Source organism: Pteropus alecto, unplaced genomic scaffold (assembly GCF_000325575.1).
Source record: "Pteropus alecto unplaced genomic scaffold, ASM32557v1 scaffold3, whole genome shotgun sequence".
Taxonomy (NCBI): Eukaryota; Metazoa; Chordata; class Mammalia; order Chiroptera; family Pteropodidae; genus Pteropus; species Pteropus alecto.
This window is the reverse complement of record NW_006442484.1, coordinates 52,421,780-52,440,899: the sequence shown is the minus strand read 5'-3', so window position 1 is coordinate 52,440,899 and position 19,120 is coordinate 52,421,780. Positions and strand designations below refer to the sequence as shown.

At 32.9% G+C, this 19,120-nt stretch overlaps 1 protein-coding gene across 1 annotated transcript in view; it reads right to left on the bottom strand.

Moving 5' to 3' along the window:
• The window catches only part of ZNF804A (zinc finger protein 804A), a 234,246-nt gene that overhangs the window by 52 nt on the left and 215,074 nt on the right, over positions 1-19,120 (bottom strand). Inside the window, 2 exon segments of the mRNA XM_006921268.2 lie at positions 2-3,178; positions 5,244-5,374. Coding sequence (XP_006921330.1) covers positions 2-3,178; positions 5,244-5,374 — 3,308 coding nt within the window.

The following is a 19,120-nucleotide window of genomic DNA, read 5'->3' as shown; positions in this document are numbered from 1 at the left end:
AAAGAGTGTGTGGGGTAAAGGCGGGAAAGCCAGATGGCTAGGATGAAGAACTGAAGCTTGAATGATTGGCATTTGAGGAGGAGCGACAAAAGTTGGCTGATTCCCAGGACAAAGCCTTGGTCCTACTGGTCCTACTGAGATTTGAGGTAATGATGTTCTGGTGAGAGATGGGACTTGGGACAGAAACTGTTGGTGTGGTTGAAGCACTTTAAAGGTTCCTGCAGCTGCGGCTGCAGCTGCAGCAGCAGCAGCTGCTGCATGCTGCTGCAAAACAGTGTGGTGGATAGTGGTTACAGAGGTAGAACATAAGGGCTGCTGCAAAGGCAAAGGCTGCAGAGGTGTGCTAGGGGGTGGGAGGGCAGCTGGAGGAAAAGTAAATTTGACCTTGTTGGCCAGCACGTTCGGCGGGATGATGTGCTGGTAGACCTCACAGGGTAGAGTTTTGAATTTGTCATGGTTTTCTATCGGGATCAATAATGCTTGTTCTGGTAAAGCCAGTGGAGCCAAGATTTGCTCCGTCGTTACAAACGTATGACCACTGACATGTGCTTCTTTGAATGGTAATGGTGGTTGTGAGTTAAGAATTCCTGAATTACAACGTAGCCACTCAGTCGATGCCTCATTCACCTTTCCTTGTGGAAGGGCTTCAGCTAGCTCATAATGGCAAAGATATGATTTAGGTTGTTGTGACTGTCTGAAGTTCCTTTCAATATTACGCACCTTGAAAGGAATTTGCTTTTCATTAATATTTATATTCTTGCTTCTTTCTTTGTGTTCAAGCAAGGTATTGTCAATTTCTTCCTTTGCTGGGGCACTAGCTACATAGACAGATGTGGTGGGTGCATTGGAAATCTCTGGCAAGTCACAAGCAGTGGCCTCCACTAATAAGTGCTCAGTTTCATCATTGGTTCCAGGAGGAAGGGGACTGTTAGGGTGTAAAGTCAGTTTGTTTTCTACTTGGTCTGTTTGTTCTGAGTTCCTTTCAACATTTGCTGTTTCTTGTGGTTTTATTTCCTCTTTTTTATCTTCATTTATTAACTCATCCTGGTGACATACGGAAGAATTGCCTTTCATGGGAGGATCTGCGTTCTCTTTGAGTTCCGAAGCTTCAAATCTGGTGCGGAATCTGCTTCTTTTCCTCCTCCGTTTCCTTTTAGGCTTAAAGGAAGCAGAAGCACATGGTGGCCCCCAAAATTCTTCTGGTAAATACTTCTGTTGACTTAAACTTTCATCTGAAGAATAAGAATATGAATGTTGTCTACGTTTTCGATGAAATCGTTCTGATTCGTTAATGAGAGAATTATAATCTCTTTTAACAGCTTGATTCTGACTCATGCATTTCATGTCATTTTGAAGAATGAGGCATCTGTGATCCTGACAGCTGGATAGTTTGGCTTTATAACTACAGTAAGTTCTGGAGTATGTTAAATTCTGTTTCCCAGAATGCATCATTGTTGGATTGGATTGTCCATTTAAAACAATCGAGTTCTTCATAAAGTGATTTTTAAAACTGATATCATCATTATTACTGTATTCAGTGCTCCAGATTTTACACATTTCTTCATTTTCACTTAAGTATATAGATGCTGACTTGGGTTTTTTATCAGGTAATTGATGTGAGTCTAATAATTGCTCTACAGCTAAATGATGCTTTTCTGAAATTGTTTCTAATAGATTTTTTCTAGTTGTATCACTGTAACTATTTTCCGTTTCCATTTTGAAGTGAGTTTTTGATTCTTTGGTTTTTTCTCCATAATGATGTCGACATAACTTTCTTCTTTTTCTCTTTCTTCTACTTTTACAGAACCAGTGTTCATGACTATCTTTCAACCTTGTTTTTTTGTATTTCTCATCTAGACTGTCCTGTTTTATTTGATTTTTAATAAAATTATACTTTTTTGTTTTTCTGATCCTACAGGAAATATTTTTATACTTCTGACCCATATTCTCATTTTTTCCAGAATCATAATTATTGGAGAAAGTATCTTCAGCCAAAAGAGGCATGACTTGGGTGAATTCGTTTCTCCTACTTCCAATTTCATAATCTGTAAGTGCTGCAATAGATGTGTCTTTGCAATCCAAAACAGGTCCCTTGCAAATATCTTCTTCCTTCTGCTGAGAATAAAGATCATTTAAGGGCATCTTATTTTTGTCTAGATTGTTGTTTAATTTAGTAGACTTGAAGTCAAAACAGAGAGGATTACAGCTATAAGAAATTGATGGTTGAGTAGTTGTGTAAATCAGCATTTCTGATGGCCACTGAAGAACTGTGGATCCATCTTTGTTAAATACAGGTACAAATGGCTCACATGGTCTTTTATATAAATCTGCTTTTTTATGTAAGGTTATAGTATCCTCTTCAGAATTTGAAGAGGTCAGCATCTCATGGTTTTTATTTTTACCTCCAACTGTGGATGAATCATCGTCCTTAACATTTTCCTCTGTAGTTTGCAAAGATATGCAATGATTAGCAACATCGAGAACTGTGCATTTATCTCCTAACATCGCAGAACCATTACCACTCATAGGTATGTCTTCATTAATAACAACATCTTCCAGTGGTATTTGATCTGCTAATGGGACTGCATTTTGACAATTACCTGCATCAGAAGATAAAGGAAGTTGAAACTGGCAAAATGAAGGTAATAATAATGTATCTTTTTCACTAGAAACTTCTTTCATCTCTTGAGTTTGAGCAGTTTCTTTGTCAATGCACGTTCCCCCTGGTGGATGAAAAGAGATAGCTTTCTCTTCAGAACTCAAAAGCATATCTGTTGGTGAAGATAGTTGGAGATGACAAGCACCAGGGACAAATCTGCTTTTTCTGCTAAATCCTTTTTCCACAGAGGCATCATCATTGTATTCAGAGAAGGCTGCAGCTGAGGATTCCAGCTTCACGGATGCTTTCTTTGGAAATGCAAAAGAAAAGCCGATTTTGTGTCTGTGAATTCCCTGGGCTTGATCTCCAAGTTGATTATTTTTTGTATAATTATTTGCACTTTCTGGGCCTGCAGCAACAGTGGTAACATCTTTAGCACTCTCTTCACGATGAATCAAAGTATATTTGAAATCTTCTTGGTTATTAACTGAATCCACAACAGCTCTTTGGGAAATTTCATTACAGTTTTCTCTCACAGTAACAGTTGTTGACTTGAACATGGGGCCGCTTCCAGGAGCACTACAAAAAATAGCAAAAGTACATGTTAGGGCACTTTTGTGGGAAAATTTTCAAACACATTCATCTTAGAAATGTCATTATAATTTTTTTCCAATTTTTAAAATTTTTGTAAGAGAATTACTTTCGTATGATGCAACTACATTCTATAGTGCTACAATTTCATTTTGTTATTGGATATTGTTTGAGAGAGTTTGGAGGTTCTGTCATGAAGTTACCTTTATAGCTATTAACAGCAATGTCAAGGATATTTCTATGCTCTCAATCAGTGCTTCTCGACCAAGATTTTTTACCCCCATGGCATCTTCAGTGACATTTTGGAGTACTGTAGAATTCTCTAAAATCATTTTAATTTACAAACACTTAACATCATCGATACTGTATAAAGAATAGAAAGCAAATTAAAGAAAAACCCTCAATCATGACTTCAGAAGGGCTGGGAATTCACCAGCATTCACTGAAAGTCTAACAAAGGCCAGGTGGAATACTGCAATGCAAAAATTACTAAGAGATAATACTAGCTCATTAGAGCTTTGAGTCTTTTGGAATTGCTATTCTTAATATTTAAAAATTACTCTGAAGTTATAAATGATATACAGTAAATAAAAGATAAATTTAAGATAAAAGACTACTTAAGATGCGATTTCTATTTATTTAGAATTTTGGTATACCAAATTTGGTATACAATTCTAAATAAATAAATAGTGAGTTCCAGTTAAAAGAAATATATGTCTAACACATAAATAAGAAACTACCTAAATATCTCTAACCAAACAGAATCATACCATGAAGAAATTTCCATGTATTTAAAAAGTTTCTTAGAAGTTATAATTGGCCAAATTTTTTAATTTAATATTTTCTTTAATCTCTAACCCAATGGACTATTTCATTACCTTACTTGATTTATAAAAACAACAACTCTTTCCTAATTGCACATATTTAGAGGCATTGAATTAATGGGAAAATCATGTATGTGTATGTATGTGGTATATGTGTCTGTGTATGTGTGTATATGTATTATGTGAAATATGTACTGTATACTGAGGAAAGTAATTTAGATAAGAAGTATTGCTTCTTTTAGTACATATATTATTAATTCTAGTTTTCTTAATCTATTAGAATTTACATTTGCAAATGCTGCTTATAGGACATTAAATTACATAAGTCTTATATACTTTTTCATTTATTACCACACCGAGTAAAAAATTTGGTTTAGAACAATTGAATAGCAGTTATATTTTATTTGAACTGTTCCATATAGGATTCCAAATACATTTAATTTTATTTTGATTTTTTTCCCAAATTTGACATCCCAAACAATATTTTGATATATTGATATCATCTAACACCATTCTGCACAAAATAAATTCACTATAAAGTAGCATGATTTTAGACAATAGTAAGTGAGGCCTATTTATTGGGAAGAAGAGGGAAGGACACTCTAAATGGGGTCTTCTTTCCTTACTATTGCCCTAGCCTGAACTGTAGGTTCTAAATTGTACCACTATAGCTGCTGTTACAAGCTGGTAAAAGTGTAACAATTGTGAACTTCTTACAGTCCAGTTATAGCTCATTCACAGTGAAACTAATTTTGACCTTCCTTTGAAATATATAGGTCTTTCTGACCTTTTTCTTATATTCCTAAAAATAATTTAAAAAAAAGTTCTCCAAATTTTCAATTAAAAAAATAAGTTCCTCTTAAAACTCTATTTATAACAAAGGTATATGATGGTGCTTTGGTCTCTTCAATCAAAAGTTTTGAATTTCACCAAGAAATAAAATAACTTTCAACTAAGATAGCATAAATAGCAGAATAATGTGAAATTTATTTTTTTACAAACTAAAATTATAGTAATTTTGGCTTTTATTGAAATGAGCAGTAAACACGTTTGCATAAAATTCAATTTCAATTTACTGTTTAAAATCCACAGAAAGCCATGAAAATGTGATACTTATTCTGGGTATAGAGAGAAATAAATTTATGTTCTATGTTTCTTTATTTCTATGTTTCTTTCTTTTTTTTCAACATTACATTTTAAGAAAACTTAACATTTCACTGCATACTCACCATACAGTTTCTTTTCTTAACTCAGCCAGCTTATGCAGGCGTTGGAGTGCCTTTTCCTGTTTTCTTTCATCTTTCCTGGATTTAGATGCTACATTTCGGGCAAATTCCCTTTGTTTCAGTTCTTTGAGCCTCTATTAAAAAATATGGAAATGATTAATAGTATTTGGGTCTATTGCAATGTTGAAGTTACTATTATTTTTATCATTGGAGCTTTCCAATACATCATCTTTGACCTCATCCAAGGTAAATACACATATGTGACAATCCACTTCAAAATAAATTATTTTTCTTTCCCTTTTGGTTTGTAAAAATGCCAAAGCATATTATTACATTGAAATATATATCTATGCCTTAGCTAAATTGGAATTGAAAACTTCCATCTCTGCTGATTATTTCCTGCCAAGTTTCTCATCTTAATTCAGATGAGGTGTTGGAGTCTTGTAACTCCCTAATTTTCAAATAAATAAAGTTAGTTTGTATATTTCAGCTGTATGTTGCCATGTCCTCTTTCTACTCTACTGCATGACAAGGTCCAGAGATGGGGACAGAGGCTTCAAAGAATGCATCATCAAGAATGAGGAAGTGGCATGTGTTTAGGGATAATTGGTTTCTTAGGAACGATCCTATTAATAAGGGGAATTTAGGTAGCACAAATTCTAGTAAGTGTAAACGCTGTACAAGTGGATTTCCTCAAAATTGGCTCTGAGGAAAACATAGTAAATTCCCGGCGTATGGAATCAGCTCCAGTCACCCTGACACGTCCAGAATGCGTAAACCCTTTATTAGAACAATTATTAAGAGAAATTCCTTTTGACGCGCCTCTTAAAGATGTTATGAATAAATTACAACAAGCTGAATTACTAGAACCAGCTTATACTCCTGTTCCCACACAGTTAGTAGAAAAATTAGTAAAGGATAAGAAATTTACTCATAAGCCTGTGCCTACTATGGAAGGGCCTCCTTTTGTGGCCTACTGGATAAATGGAAAACTCTGGTATCCACCTAGGGGGGCTAATAGTATGAAAAGATTACCTGATCCTCCTTTGCCTTTTACAGGAGCTTATAATGAAAATAGCATACGTATAGTGAATAAAGATAGAATTCATGTGCCTTATAATAGTTTAAGTTTATAGAAAGGCTGGCTAGGTCAGGACCTCCTTAGTGCTTAAAAAACAAAGGAACAAAAACTTAGCTTACAAAAGCAGCTTTGTAAAACCGATTTTTATAAATATTTTCCTCAATACTGCACCAAGGAAACTTTTGAACAGCTATGAGAAAGGTTCAGCTTGAACTTTAAATAATAGCATAAATCAAGTAGCAATTAAAAGATTTCTTCAGTCAGAAAGAAGAACGTCTGCCCACAAGCCAATACTTGCTGTTATGAATACCTCTATCTATCACCTTTACTTAAGTCAAACTGTATCTCATGTAATAGATATGACTTAAAAGTTTAGATTATTCCATCAGGTAGTTCTGTTCTAATGATTGAGAAAAGAATGTACTAGTTAATCATGAATATTAATAATAATATACTTTATAAGATTTTCTGCTTCGCCTAACCACAGAAATTTAACTCCCTGCTATCTTAAACACAAAGTATAATCAAATGCCAAAATAGAAAGTATAAAAGTTGTAATCAAATCACAATAAAACGGAACAGTGTCACATCGCCTCTGAGCTGTGTAGTTGACTGTCTCCCGCGCCGACGCCTTGCCCCGCTTCGGGGCCCCCTGGATCCTGTCGTGGCTGGACCGCGGCAGTATATAATAAATTTCATATGTTGATGTGCTTTATGTTAGAAAGGTATCTGGTCCTTTTTATATTTTCTAAGAGTAACTGTCCTATGTTAATTCATAAGGTAAATGACCTCCACTAATGTGATTGAAACAATCCCTCCCTTCAAATATCCCAAATAACTTAAGATCTGGAAAGAAAATTAATAGTGTTTTTTGTGAAAATTCTTTTCACATTAGGTGTATTTTTCATCTGTATTAAAGGGGCTCTTTTTAGGGGTTGAAGGCTAGAAAAAGAGCATGTCAACTAGAACAGAATTGATAAATAACCATGTACGTGGCATGATTTAAGAGACACCAGAGTGGTCCCATACCCCAAATAATTTCACTATAGTCTTTCATAGAGACAGTGTATAGTTATTAAAAATTAAGGTACTATATTTTCTCATGAAGGCTTGTGTCATTACACAATTGTGATATGCTAGAGCCTCAGAGTAGGACTCTAAGAGATTAAAACATATACTAACCACGTTTCTATGAAGTGATTGAACAAAGTCTTAATAAATGCCTTATACATATACACTGATATATGCCAGTGCTTAGAACAATGCCGTATATATAAAATGCTTGTTTAATAAATATTTGTTGATTTATGTATGAATCACTCAGATCCTTCAAATTAGGAACTTTTTACCTCAAACAAATATAGTGATACTAAGAAAATATTATTAGACTCCTGGTCATCTTGGATTGTATCTGCTTAATTTCATCTACATAGTATCATAGCTTAAGCTTTAAATAAACTCGTATATTTAGATAAGGTCTGTAAAATTATTTTAAAATAATTTAGAATGATTATTAAAGTTATGTAAAGATATGTTGAGAGTGCTCATTTGCACTGACATATTTATGAAAAATGGGTTTATTCAGAGCTGAATTTCAATAAAAGATAGATTAAGCCATAAATATCCAAATTGTACAAATATTTCATAGAATGTAAAACTTTTATTCTAAATTTTAAGCATTCATAGTCTTGGTCGTTGTTATTTCCTAAATCCTTGCTGTCATATTAAGTCTCATTCAAGAGACAATTATCGAGCATTAGCAACAGTCACCCTATTAAAAGACTGGGATTAAAAAACATATAAGAAAAATGTTTTTACTTTTATCTAGTGTATGTCTGTGTGTCTGTGACTATATGTGTTGGACAAGTGTGTGTGAGTGTATGTTTATATGCATTTGCAGAAATAGGAAGAGCGCCCACACAGGAAGAGCTAACAGCAATCATTGGCTGAGGTATTGTTATTGTGCCACATACAGATAGACTGAGTACTCAAAAAATCCTATGGAAAGCTACCTGGGAAAAGTCACATCTATTCTGGGTCTTGAAGGAGATAAAGGAGTATAAGAAATCAGGGTTGGATTTGAGGGTCAGAGGATATTTCAGTAAAAATAAAAAGTTTTGTGTAAATATAGAATTAGGATCATGCATATTCTAAAAAATAATTGCGTACAAGAAGTATGGCAGAGCAGAGTATGTGTGGAAGTGATGAGAATTGATTAATTATATGTTGCAAACAAATCCTGAGGTTTCTATCATATGAAATGTGACTGGAGGAAACACTGAGAGACTTTAAACAATGCAAAGCCACAATAGGATTTTCATTTTATCAAGATTCTTTTGGCATCAGTATGCATGAAATTTTGCTGCCGAACAAAATTAAAGACAAAAAGACCCATAAGGAGGATATTACAATGATCCAGGTAAGAAACATGAAGAGCCTTTTCTAAGGCAGTAGCACGGGGGAGAAAAAGTAGAATTGCTGACTTATTTGATGTGCACAATTAATGTTCCAAATGATATGCATTACACTTACTAAAAAATGCTACCTGCCATCATAAGAGACATTCAATCATGAGAGTGTTTGGGTGTTAGGAGGTGAATGATAACAGAAAATTTGAAAGGCAACAGAAGTTGAATTCTTTAAATTAAATATGTAAATAAACCAAAGTGCAAAGCAAACAAAATAGGTTGCAATCCCAAGAAAGAACTATTGTTCAGTTTTTTTAAAAGTCTTATTTATAAAAAGTGATATTTTAGCAAGTTGAGATAATTTATTTCCTACTAGGTCCTTTGGGAAACTGGAGACAATGAACAGGAACGATAGATGACTATCTTACTAAAAATCTTTAGGATAAAAGTTAATTTCTTTTCTACACATATTTATAAATACAGTTTTTATTATGTACATATAAATAAGCATAAATAAACAAGTATAAGTTAAAAGTATAATGCTCTTAACAAAAAGCAAAGCTTCTTTTCTAAACTAAGTATATAAAATGCCAAGAATTTTACTATTTACTATTTCAGATTAACTACTCTGATTTGAATTAAGCCATTTTCAATTACAGAGTAGTTACATATATAGGAGTCTGTCAATTATCAAATGCCAGCACTGCTGTGTTATCTGTGATATAATTGCATAATTGACATGGCTGGAATCAGTTCCTAAATGTAGATTTAGAGAATTGTGTATATTTAGAATGTAAATGTTGTTTTAGTCTTGTAGGGGTTGTCAAGAAGCATCAAGCTAAATTCAAGTGTTCCTTTTGATTTCAGTCTTTCTCTTGGTACACATAATTCTCTTATCTCAGTGACAGACTTCTGATATCAAGGTAAATGAGCATGCTTAATATTTAGAAATTATTCAGATGCAAAGCTTATACACTCTGCCAAATACTTTGGTTAGTTTCAGGCTAGAATTTATCAGTCTTTGTATTTTTTTCTTATATTTTTCTGCAGCAAAAATCAAGTTTTACATCATATATTATACCTAGTAGAGTGATTTTAAAAAGTAAATAATAGAAACCAAATAAATTCTTTTGAGAATGTCAAATAGAAAAAAAAAAAACAAACAACTTAAGTTCCACACAAATAAATATACATGATAATACATGTGAAACTGATGGAAATATCAATTCTATTTCCACAGCTTCCCCAACAATTTATTGAGAATCACTCAAAAGAAATTCTAAATGATAAATGTCAAGACAGAAATTAGAACATTAAAAGAAATTTGTGGAAGGATGTGGTCTAGCTACTGTATTACAAAACAAATTATAATGTACACTGGCATATCATTCAATATATGCTTTGGAAATATGCAGGTAGAGAACGGAAAGACATAAGAATCAATATTCTTTGGATATGATATCATCAGAGGGCCTACTCTACTTTCCCATTGATTTACTTCTATTAGTCTATAGAAAACCAAAATGTCACAAGGGCAACACAGATCATTAATCCTCAAATACGGTCTCAGGAACCCCATGGTATCAGATTGTTGTGAAAATTATGATGATCCTGGCCTCAGGTTAAACTGGCAAAGTTTTAACCAATGTGAGAAAAAAGGGATGGAGAGAGAAGGGGTATACCCATTTAGATAATTCATTAATCTGTGCTTACACAACTTTGTTATACAATTACAAACCAAACTTTCATGAACATTCTTATATCTATATTTTGTACACCTAGTTAAATCTAAAAGATAGGTTCTTGCAAGCAGCACTACTGAAATAAAAGATATATGTGTGCATTTTTTGAGATTTTCCAAACTGCTATTCATGATTTTACACCATTTTTGTACTCCTTTTAATAGTATATGAAAGTATATATCATATCCAATGTTGGGTAGCATCACTATTAATATGTGTAATTGATAGTCAATAAGTAATATATCATTAATGTTTTTCCTATAGTTCATGTGTTTATTAGGAATATTTTACATACATATTAGCCATGTGCATTTCATTATTTAGAATATTATTCCTTAAAATTTTTATTAAGCGATATTCTATATATTACTTTGATTCTGAAAGTAAACATGTGAGCAAACAAGGCTAGCATTATTATTCATATTTAGAGAAGATGAAACTGAAGCTAAGCAAATTTTAGAGACTTGTCTAGAGTCACATGCAAGTGGTAAAACCTGACTAGATCCTTATTCATAGGCTCAGCAACTTCCACTCACCAAAGATGACCTAGCTATAGCCACTGCTGAGTGCCCAATCGGCCAACAATGGAAATCAACACTGGGCCCACAATATGGCACCATTTCCTAGGGGCAATGGGTCAGTTATCTGGAGGCAGATTGGTTACATTGGACAGATTCTTTCAGGAAAAGGACATTGTTTTGTTTTCCTGGAATAGAAGTTGACTTTAGATATGGACTCACCTTCCTCCCATGTGATACTTCTGCCCAAACTGCAATCTATGGACTCACAATATCTTATCCATCATTGTGGTATTCTACACAGCACTGCTGCTGATCAAGGAACTCACTTCTCAGCAAATAAAATTTGACAATAGGCCTATACTTATGGAATTCACTGCTCCTACTATGTTCCCCACCATCCTGAAGTAGCTGATTTGATAGAATAGTTAAATGGCCTTCTGAAGGCACAATTACAGCTCCAGCTAGGTGGCAATATCTTGCAAGGCTGGAGCAAGATTCGCTAGGAGATTGTATTTTCTCTGATATGATTTCTATTTTAACCAGAATTGAAGGGAGAGAAATGTTGATGATACCATTACTATTATCCACTAGCAAAATTTTTGGCTTCCTGTACCCACAACCTTATGCTTTGCTGGTCTAGAGGTCTTACTTCCAAACAGAGGAATAATTCCACCAGGAGATTCATCAATGGTTTCAATGAACTGGAAGTTAAATCTGCTATCTTGCCAATTTGGGCTCCTCATGTAACTGAATCAACAAACAAGGAAGAGACTTACTGTGCTGGATAAGATGACTGATCCTGATTACTCAGAGGAAAATGGACTGCTACTCCACAATGGGGGTAAGAAAGGTTATGTCTGGACTAAAGGAAATTCCTTTTGGTGTCTCTTAGAATTACCATGTTCTGTGATTATCGTCAATGGAAAACTACAACAACCCAGTTCAGGAAGTACTGCTAATGGCCTAGAGCCTTCAGAAATAAAGTTTTGGATCATCCCACCAGAGAAAGAAACACAATCAGCTGAGGTGCTTGTTGAGGACCAAGGGAATGGGTAGTGGAACGAGGCAGTTATAAATACCAACTATGATCATGAGACTAGCTACAGAAATGAGGACTGTAATTGTCATTGGTATTTCTACCACATCTTATTATGTATGAATATATGACATCTTTTTAAGCATGAATATATGAATATAATTGTACATACATATAAAACCTTTCGTTTTCTCCTTTATTGTCTTATCATATAACATAGGATGCATTACATCTTACTATTTACATTTTAACTTTACATTGTAGTATTTAAGTTATAATATAGCAACAAGAAGAGTAAACATCACCCACAGACTTTGCCTCCTTTTCTGGAAAATGAGTGCATTTTTGGTTGTACTCAAGTTAGTTGTACCATGTTAAGCAGTATATGAATAGTTATTGTTTTTATTTGAAGATTAAGTATAGTTAAAGAAAATGTCTGTGGGTGTCAACTTGACAAAGGACAACTGTAGCAGTTAATTGTTTGTGTCAACCTGGCTACATCAAAGTAGACAAATATTTAGTCAAATACCTGTCTAGATGTTACTGGAAAGGAATTTTTTAGAAGAGATTAACATTTAAATTAGGTGAGTAATCAGATTTACTTATTAAATCCTAGGAAAGCAGATTATCCTCCATAATGTGAGTGGACCTCATTCAATCAGCTGAGGCCTTAAGAGATAAGACTGAAGTACCACAGGAAGAATTATACTTCCAGATAGTTTTTGTTAGTACTTTTCTAGCCTGGGGTCTGTCCTGCAGATTTTCTCTCTCTTTTTTTTTTTCTCTCTCCTATTTGTTCTGTTTCTCTGGAGAACTCTGAATTAATCACTAGAGGATGGGTAGTCTATTGTGACGTTTGAGGTGAACATTGAAAATTGCCTTCACATTATCAATTACATCCTTCTAATTCATTAATAGAATTCCAATTTGGTGAGGACAAAAACATATTCAACTAAAATAATAAATCCCAGCCTCTTTTATAAATAATACTAGCTATGTGACACAGTCCTCGCTAACTGAATTGTAAGCAGATGTCTCTGGAGAGGATATTCCTTAAAAGAAAAGTCATCTCATTAAAAAAAAAAAAATCCTTTTTTCTTTTTTTTTTTTTTAACCATGATGCTCACTTCCTACCCATGTGTAATTGTGTCTTAAATGGGCAACAGTCACCTTTCAATTGTGAGGCTATCAGCTTAGCTGAGAAAGCTAGATATTAATGCTAACAAAGCAAAAAAAAAAAAAAAAAGGATTCCTATTCTCTAATAGCATCATTGAATTACTACATCATCCCAGGACTGATTACCTATGTCATTTTGGGAAGAAAAAGAAGTAGAAGCCAACTTTGAGTTTTCTTTTATTTGTAACTGAATGTAATCTTAATTTATACATTCACTTACGAGATGTGTGATGGATAATTTACTTCATGTTCTTAGACCTCTGCTACCCAGATGAAGATGAGGATGGTATCTAAAGTTCCTTCTAGTTTTTACATTCTAAGATTAATGTTTTCATGCCATCTTTTAAGATGGATTTAGTTGGTATGAAATAAAATATATGTTTAGAACAATAAGAATTGTGCTGTTAAGTGTTTTCTCTACAAGTAAATTCATTACTGTTTTGAATTTTTCCAATACTTCTGTTTTAAATTTTATATTTCATAGTAAGTTAATGATACCCACTATTACTGTTTTTAGAGGCTTAACATTTTCTTTGAATTCCCAAGAGTTGTTTCTATCAGAACTATTTTCAATGGCTTTTGAAAAATCGAAGTACATATCCTATCTTGCATAGAAGTAATACCCTCAAAGAATTACAACTCAATCACTATCTCTATTTCCTGAATCAACTTAGCTTTCTTGGAAGACAGTATGCAGTGAGTTTTATTAGAATGTTAGCAAATATATTTCTTCAGAGAAGGTTAAGATATTCAAGTGAATGGTATCACACTTCAATGTGTAATTTCCTCCTAGTCATTATTTAATCAATGACATTATACTGAGTGAACTTGTGGAAGACTCTTTTTAAAATTTCTTTTCCCATTACTAACATGAATGTGTATCATTTGGACTTTTCTCCTGGCAGTTTTAAAAGCATCTAATCTCTTAATGGCATATTAGATCTGAACAATATCTTTCCCCAAGGCCTCTCATTCTTTAGATTCCATTAACTCAAATTTCTCTTTGTGGCCAAGAAATCCACTCTAGTTCTAATACAAAAGTCTTTACAACTTGTATGTGTTATGTCCAAAACTGATTTTCCAACCATTCCCCTCATTTTTTTAAGTGCTGAATCAGAAGTGTCTCATGCTTTGATAGTTCTCATGAATGCTTGTCAAATTGAATTGGCACAGGGTGGCAGTGATTAACTTTCTTATACAATAGAAGGTTTTGAAAATTTTCTAACAAAAATCTTAATAGGATCTTTGGTAGTACAGGGAGAACAATAGAAACTCAAGTATAAGAAATACTGACACATATTTTTAAAAATACACAAACAAATTGAGTGGCCAGAAATTGAAGAATAGTTAAGAATTATGGTTCAATTTCATAAATAAATACTATGCAACAACTGCTGGTAATGCTAAAAGTTGTCAAATATTAGAAATACTATTGTATTATAATACTATTTTAAAAAATAACATGCCAATAATTTTACAACATAATCAACCTTATCTGCATCTATAGAAATAAGTGCCACAAAATACAACTATGGATCTATATCAAACGTATCTGCATCTATAGAAAAAATTCTAGAAAACACACAAAATATTAATGATATTTCTTTTTGTAAAGTAAAATCAGAAGAATTATACTTTTATTTTCCACTATATAATATTTTCCATTTGTTCTTAGTAATATGTTTTACTTTGAAATTTAATTTAAATTTGAAATGCAAAAACGAGATACATTTTAAAACTATAACAAAAATTACCATTATGTGAATTCTCCAATTATATGTTCATATCTATGGCCTAGTAAGTAGATTGTTCTGAAAATTTCTAAGCTCTCTGAACATGAACAAGTAAATCAATATATTCAATAAAAAGGATAAAATTAATCTAGTGAATTTTTGTGTATGTAATTTTTTAAACAACATCTAGTATTTGTGGGTTGGTTAACATTTTTATCATCTCTGTTGTATAAGTATAGTAGGAAAAATATATAAGGACTGTAGTAGTAGCAGTTTCTGGGAAATGCAATATAACATTATATAGATATACTGTTATTCTCATTTTCTGTCAAAAATATTTTTATACATGTAGTTACAAATAATTCATCATTTAGGATATAATAAAGAAATTATGAGTAAAGGATTAGAAAACATTTTCTCCTTTTCTGTGGAGGAATTTAATCATCACGTAACTTTATAACTCTGTTTCTTAAATGTGTACTAATTGTAGAATGTTAATTATGTCAGGCAATTTTGCTTATGGTTGAAAATAATTCACATTTGGCAAATTGCATTTGGACTGGAAAGAATGTAAAATATTTATTAATACTTGGTGGGAAGCCATACCTGGTGACTTCCCTGAGTGAAAAATTAGGTTGGTCCCTTACCAGGACTAGGGAAGCTATATATCCATTGAAACTTCTGCAAGAGATATCAGTTCTTATTTGTGAGATGGGCCTTCTAAGCCATAGTGGTTCCCACACTCACCCATATGATTTCTTTCCTCTCTCTACAACTAAATTGTATCTTGGAATGCCAAAAGAGCCCCAGAACTGCTGCAGGAATGTGAAGACTCTTGCTGAAAACACCTGATGTTAGATGCTGGCTTATATCTTTCTAAGTGAATCTATTGTTGAGTAATCATTCAACAATGCAATGTGTGGCAAGATGGACCAGGGAAATACCAATCAAAATCACAATTAGATACTATTTCACACTTAGTAGAATGGCTAAAATGAAAAAAGAAAAATAACATATTGACAAGGATGTAAAGAAATTGGAACTCACTTTAATTGCTGTTTGCAATGTAAAATGGCACAGCTACTGTTGGAAACAACTTTTCAGATCTTCAAAAATTAAACATATAATTACCCTGGGACCTAGCAATTCCATTCCTAGTTATAAACCCAAATTATTTGAAAACAGATATTTAAACAAATACTTGTCACAAATGGTCATAGCGGCACTATTCAAAAAATCCAAAAGCTAGAAAAACTCAAATATCCATCCATAATGAATAGACAAATTGTGGTATATCTACACAATGGAATATTATTCAGCCAGAAAAAGTAATGAAGAACATGGATGTGCTTCAAAACATTATGCTATGTGAAAGAAACCAGACACAAAAGGTCACATTTTGTATGATGCCATTTATGTGAAATATCTAGAATTGCAAAATCCAAAGAGACAGAAAGCAGAGCTGCCTGGGATTGAGGTTAGGGGAAAATGAGGAGTGATTGTTAAAAGGGTTTATTTTGGGGTGATGAAATGTTTTGGAACTAGAGAGAGAGTAGTTGTACAACACTGTGAATTACTGAATGCCACTAAATTATTCACTTTATTATGATAAATTTTATATTATGTGAATTTCACCTAAAATATGCATTGATTTCCTCTCACTTTTTAATATCATAACCATTTTATCTAAGTATTTCTTTTAATTGGTTTAAAACAAAATGAGCTCACTTTAAGACCCTCAAGAAAAACCGCCACTTGGGAAAGTCTAAAAATAACAGGCAGAAAGAACATGAAAATGTAATAAAAACAGCGGGGAAAAAACTTAAACTCATTGATTTGGTTGAATTGATGTATTTTAAAGCATTGACATTAAATCTATTACATTGCTTTGTTTTTTAATAAATAACTATTGCACATTCCAGAGGATTGTTTTTGACTGGAATAATTGCAAGTAATGCATGGACTCTCAGCACAGTCCAATCTAGAAATAAATTCAGGCTAAAGTGTACAGTTCTGTCATCTCTTTGAGAAGCACAGGCCCATGGCGAGTGTAACTTACAATATGTAACAATACCTATAGCACTTTCTTAGGGGTTTTGGAAAGACTCCTGCGAACTCCAAACATAGTCAAGGGACTTTATTTACTATCACTTTGTTCTCAAGAAAATGTGAGATCTCTCCAGGAGGCTGGATTTTTAGTTTTAGTTGAATATATTACTCTCACAAATAAAACTGAATTGAAGGTATATCAGGAAATTGTCCAATTTCTATTGTGATATGTTTTTCATTTTAATTTCTCCTATACATTTATGTCACTACTATCGGATCTATAGGAAGATAGTATTTATAATGGAAAGATTATGAGTTTGGAAATATATCAAGAAATGGAATTTGGCCCCATGATTTGCCATTGTGTGAACCTCAGTGATCCTTTCTCCATTTGTGTATTAGAGAAGAAAACAGCTACATAAAATCACATATGCTTCCTATCACTCAATAAATATCATTTTCTTTCTCTTCTTTATTCTAACCCTAAAGTTAAATGGTAGAATTCTATGTATTGTATATAGATCTCATTTGAGATTGAGTTCACTGGTCCAAAGGCTACTTTATCTTATAAACCTAGACAAAAATTTTTTCAAAAATACCGATCAAGTGGCATAATTGTTTTAAAAAATAAATATTAGAAACATTTTGAATTAACACATGTTGAATTAATGTGTGAATAAATGTCTTTATTAATAAATATGATGACATTTTATTTGTGTAACAAATATCAAGTATATTTCTGAAGGTCAAAGATATTTTAAAATGGACTTTACATTGTATATTTTAGAAAATCAATACCATTTTTCATTTGTGTTAATTGGTCGATTTGATTCATATATTTATTTTGCAGCAATGGTTCAAAAATACATGTAATAAATTTTCCTTTTGCCTATTTTTATGTAAATCATTATAAATAAATGCTCTCAGTAGCTAATTGTAGAATAATTAATTTGTCTTCTTAATTTGTCTCAAGCAGTTTTGCTACATTTTCTTAATGAAACTACCTTAAATTAAGCTAGTATTACTTCATCGTTGCTTTCTATTGAAAATAGCCTTGACCCTTATAGAACAGTACAATTGTCCACAGATGAGTTAGTAAGAAGACTTAATAAAAAATTAGTTTATAACAATCAGGTTAAGAGTTTGATCAGTTTTCAAAGGGACTATTATGTAAGAATTTCAAATTATAGCATTATAAGTATGAAAAAATATGATGGAAACATTTCATCTCCAAAAAGTGTTTAAGTTACAAACTTATCAAAGTTTGTATTGTTTTTTGCCTTTACTTTTATTACTCCACTGCCAATCTACTCTTTAGTATATCTACTTAAAAAAAAAATCATATTAAATACAAACAACAGAGTGGCAACTTGCATTCTGTGTGTAACCCAATTTTGTGTCATTATGGAAACACTATAAAATGCTCTTTATTAGAAATATGTGTTATACGAGGTTAATGAAGTACATTCAATAAAGTAAGTTTTCCATATTAAGCTTCATTTTTTAAGTATAATATGTGGAACTGTTTAATTGTAGTGGTTTTAATGAAGAGTTGTCTTTCTAAAGTCTGCTAATCTTTAACACATGATACGAACATGATATAGCTATCCTATAGTTCTAACCATGGGTACTTGCGGTAGACAGAGTGATGATCCTCCTAAAATGTTCTTCTCCTAATCTCTAGAACCTTCAAATATGTTACCTTGTATGGCAAAAAAGACTTTGCAAATGTGATTAATCTAAGGACCTTGAAAGGGAGTTAATTTCCTAGATCACCCACATGTATGAGATATAATCATTAGCATCCTTATAAATGAAAGAGGGAGCAGGAAAGTCAGAGTCAGAGAGAGAGAAATGATGACACAAGCAGATGTGAAAGAGAAAGAGGGGATAGGTGGGGAGAGAATGAGATATTTAAAGACTAGGTTGCTGCTGCTGCTGCTGGCTTTGAAGACGGAACAAAGGGTTACGACCTAAGGAATGAAGGCAGCTTCTTAAAGCTGCGAAAAATAAGGAAATGAATTTTCTCCTAGAGCCACCAGAAGGAAACAGCCCTGCTAACATCTTAATTTAAGACTTCTGACATTCAGAGCTGTAAGATAATTTGTGTTGTTTTAAGCAAGAAAATTTGTA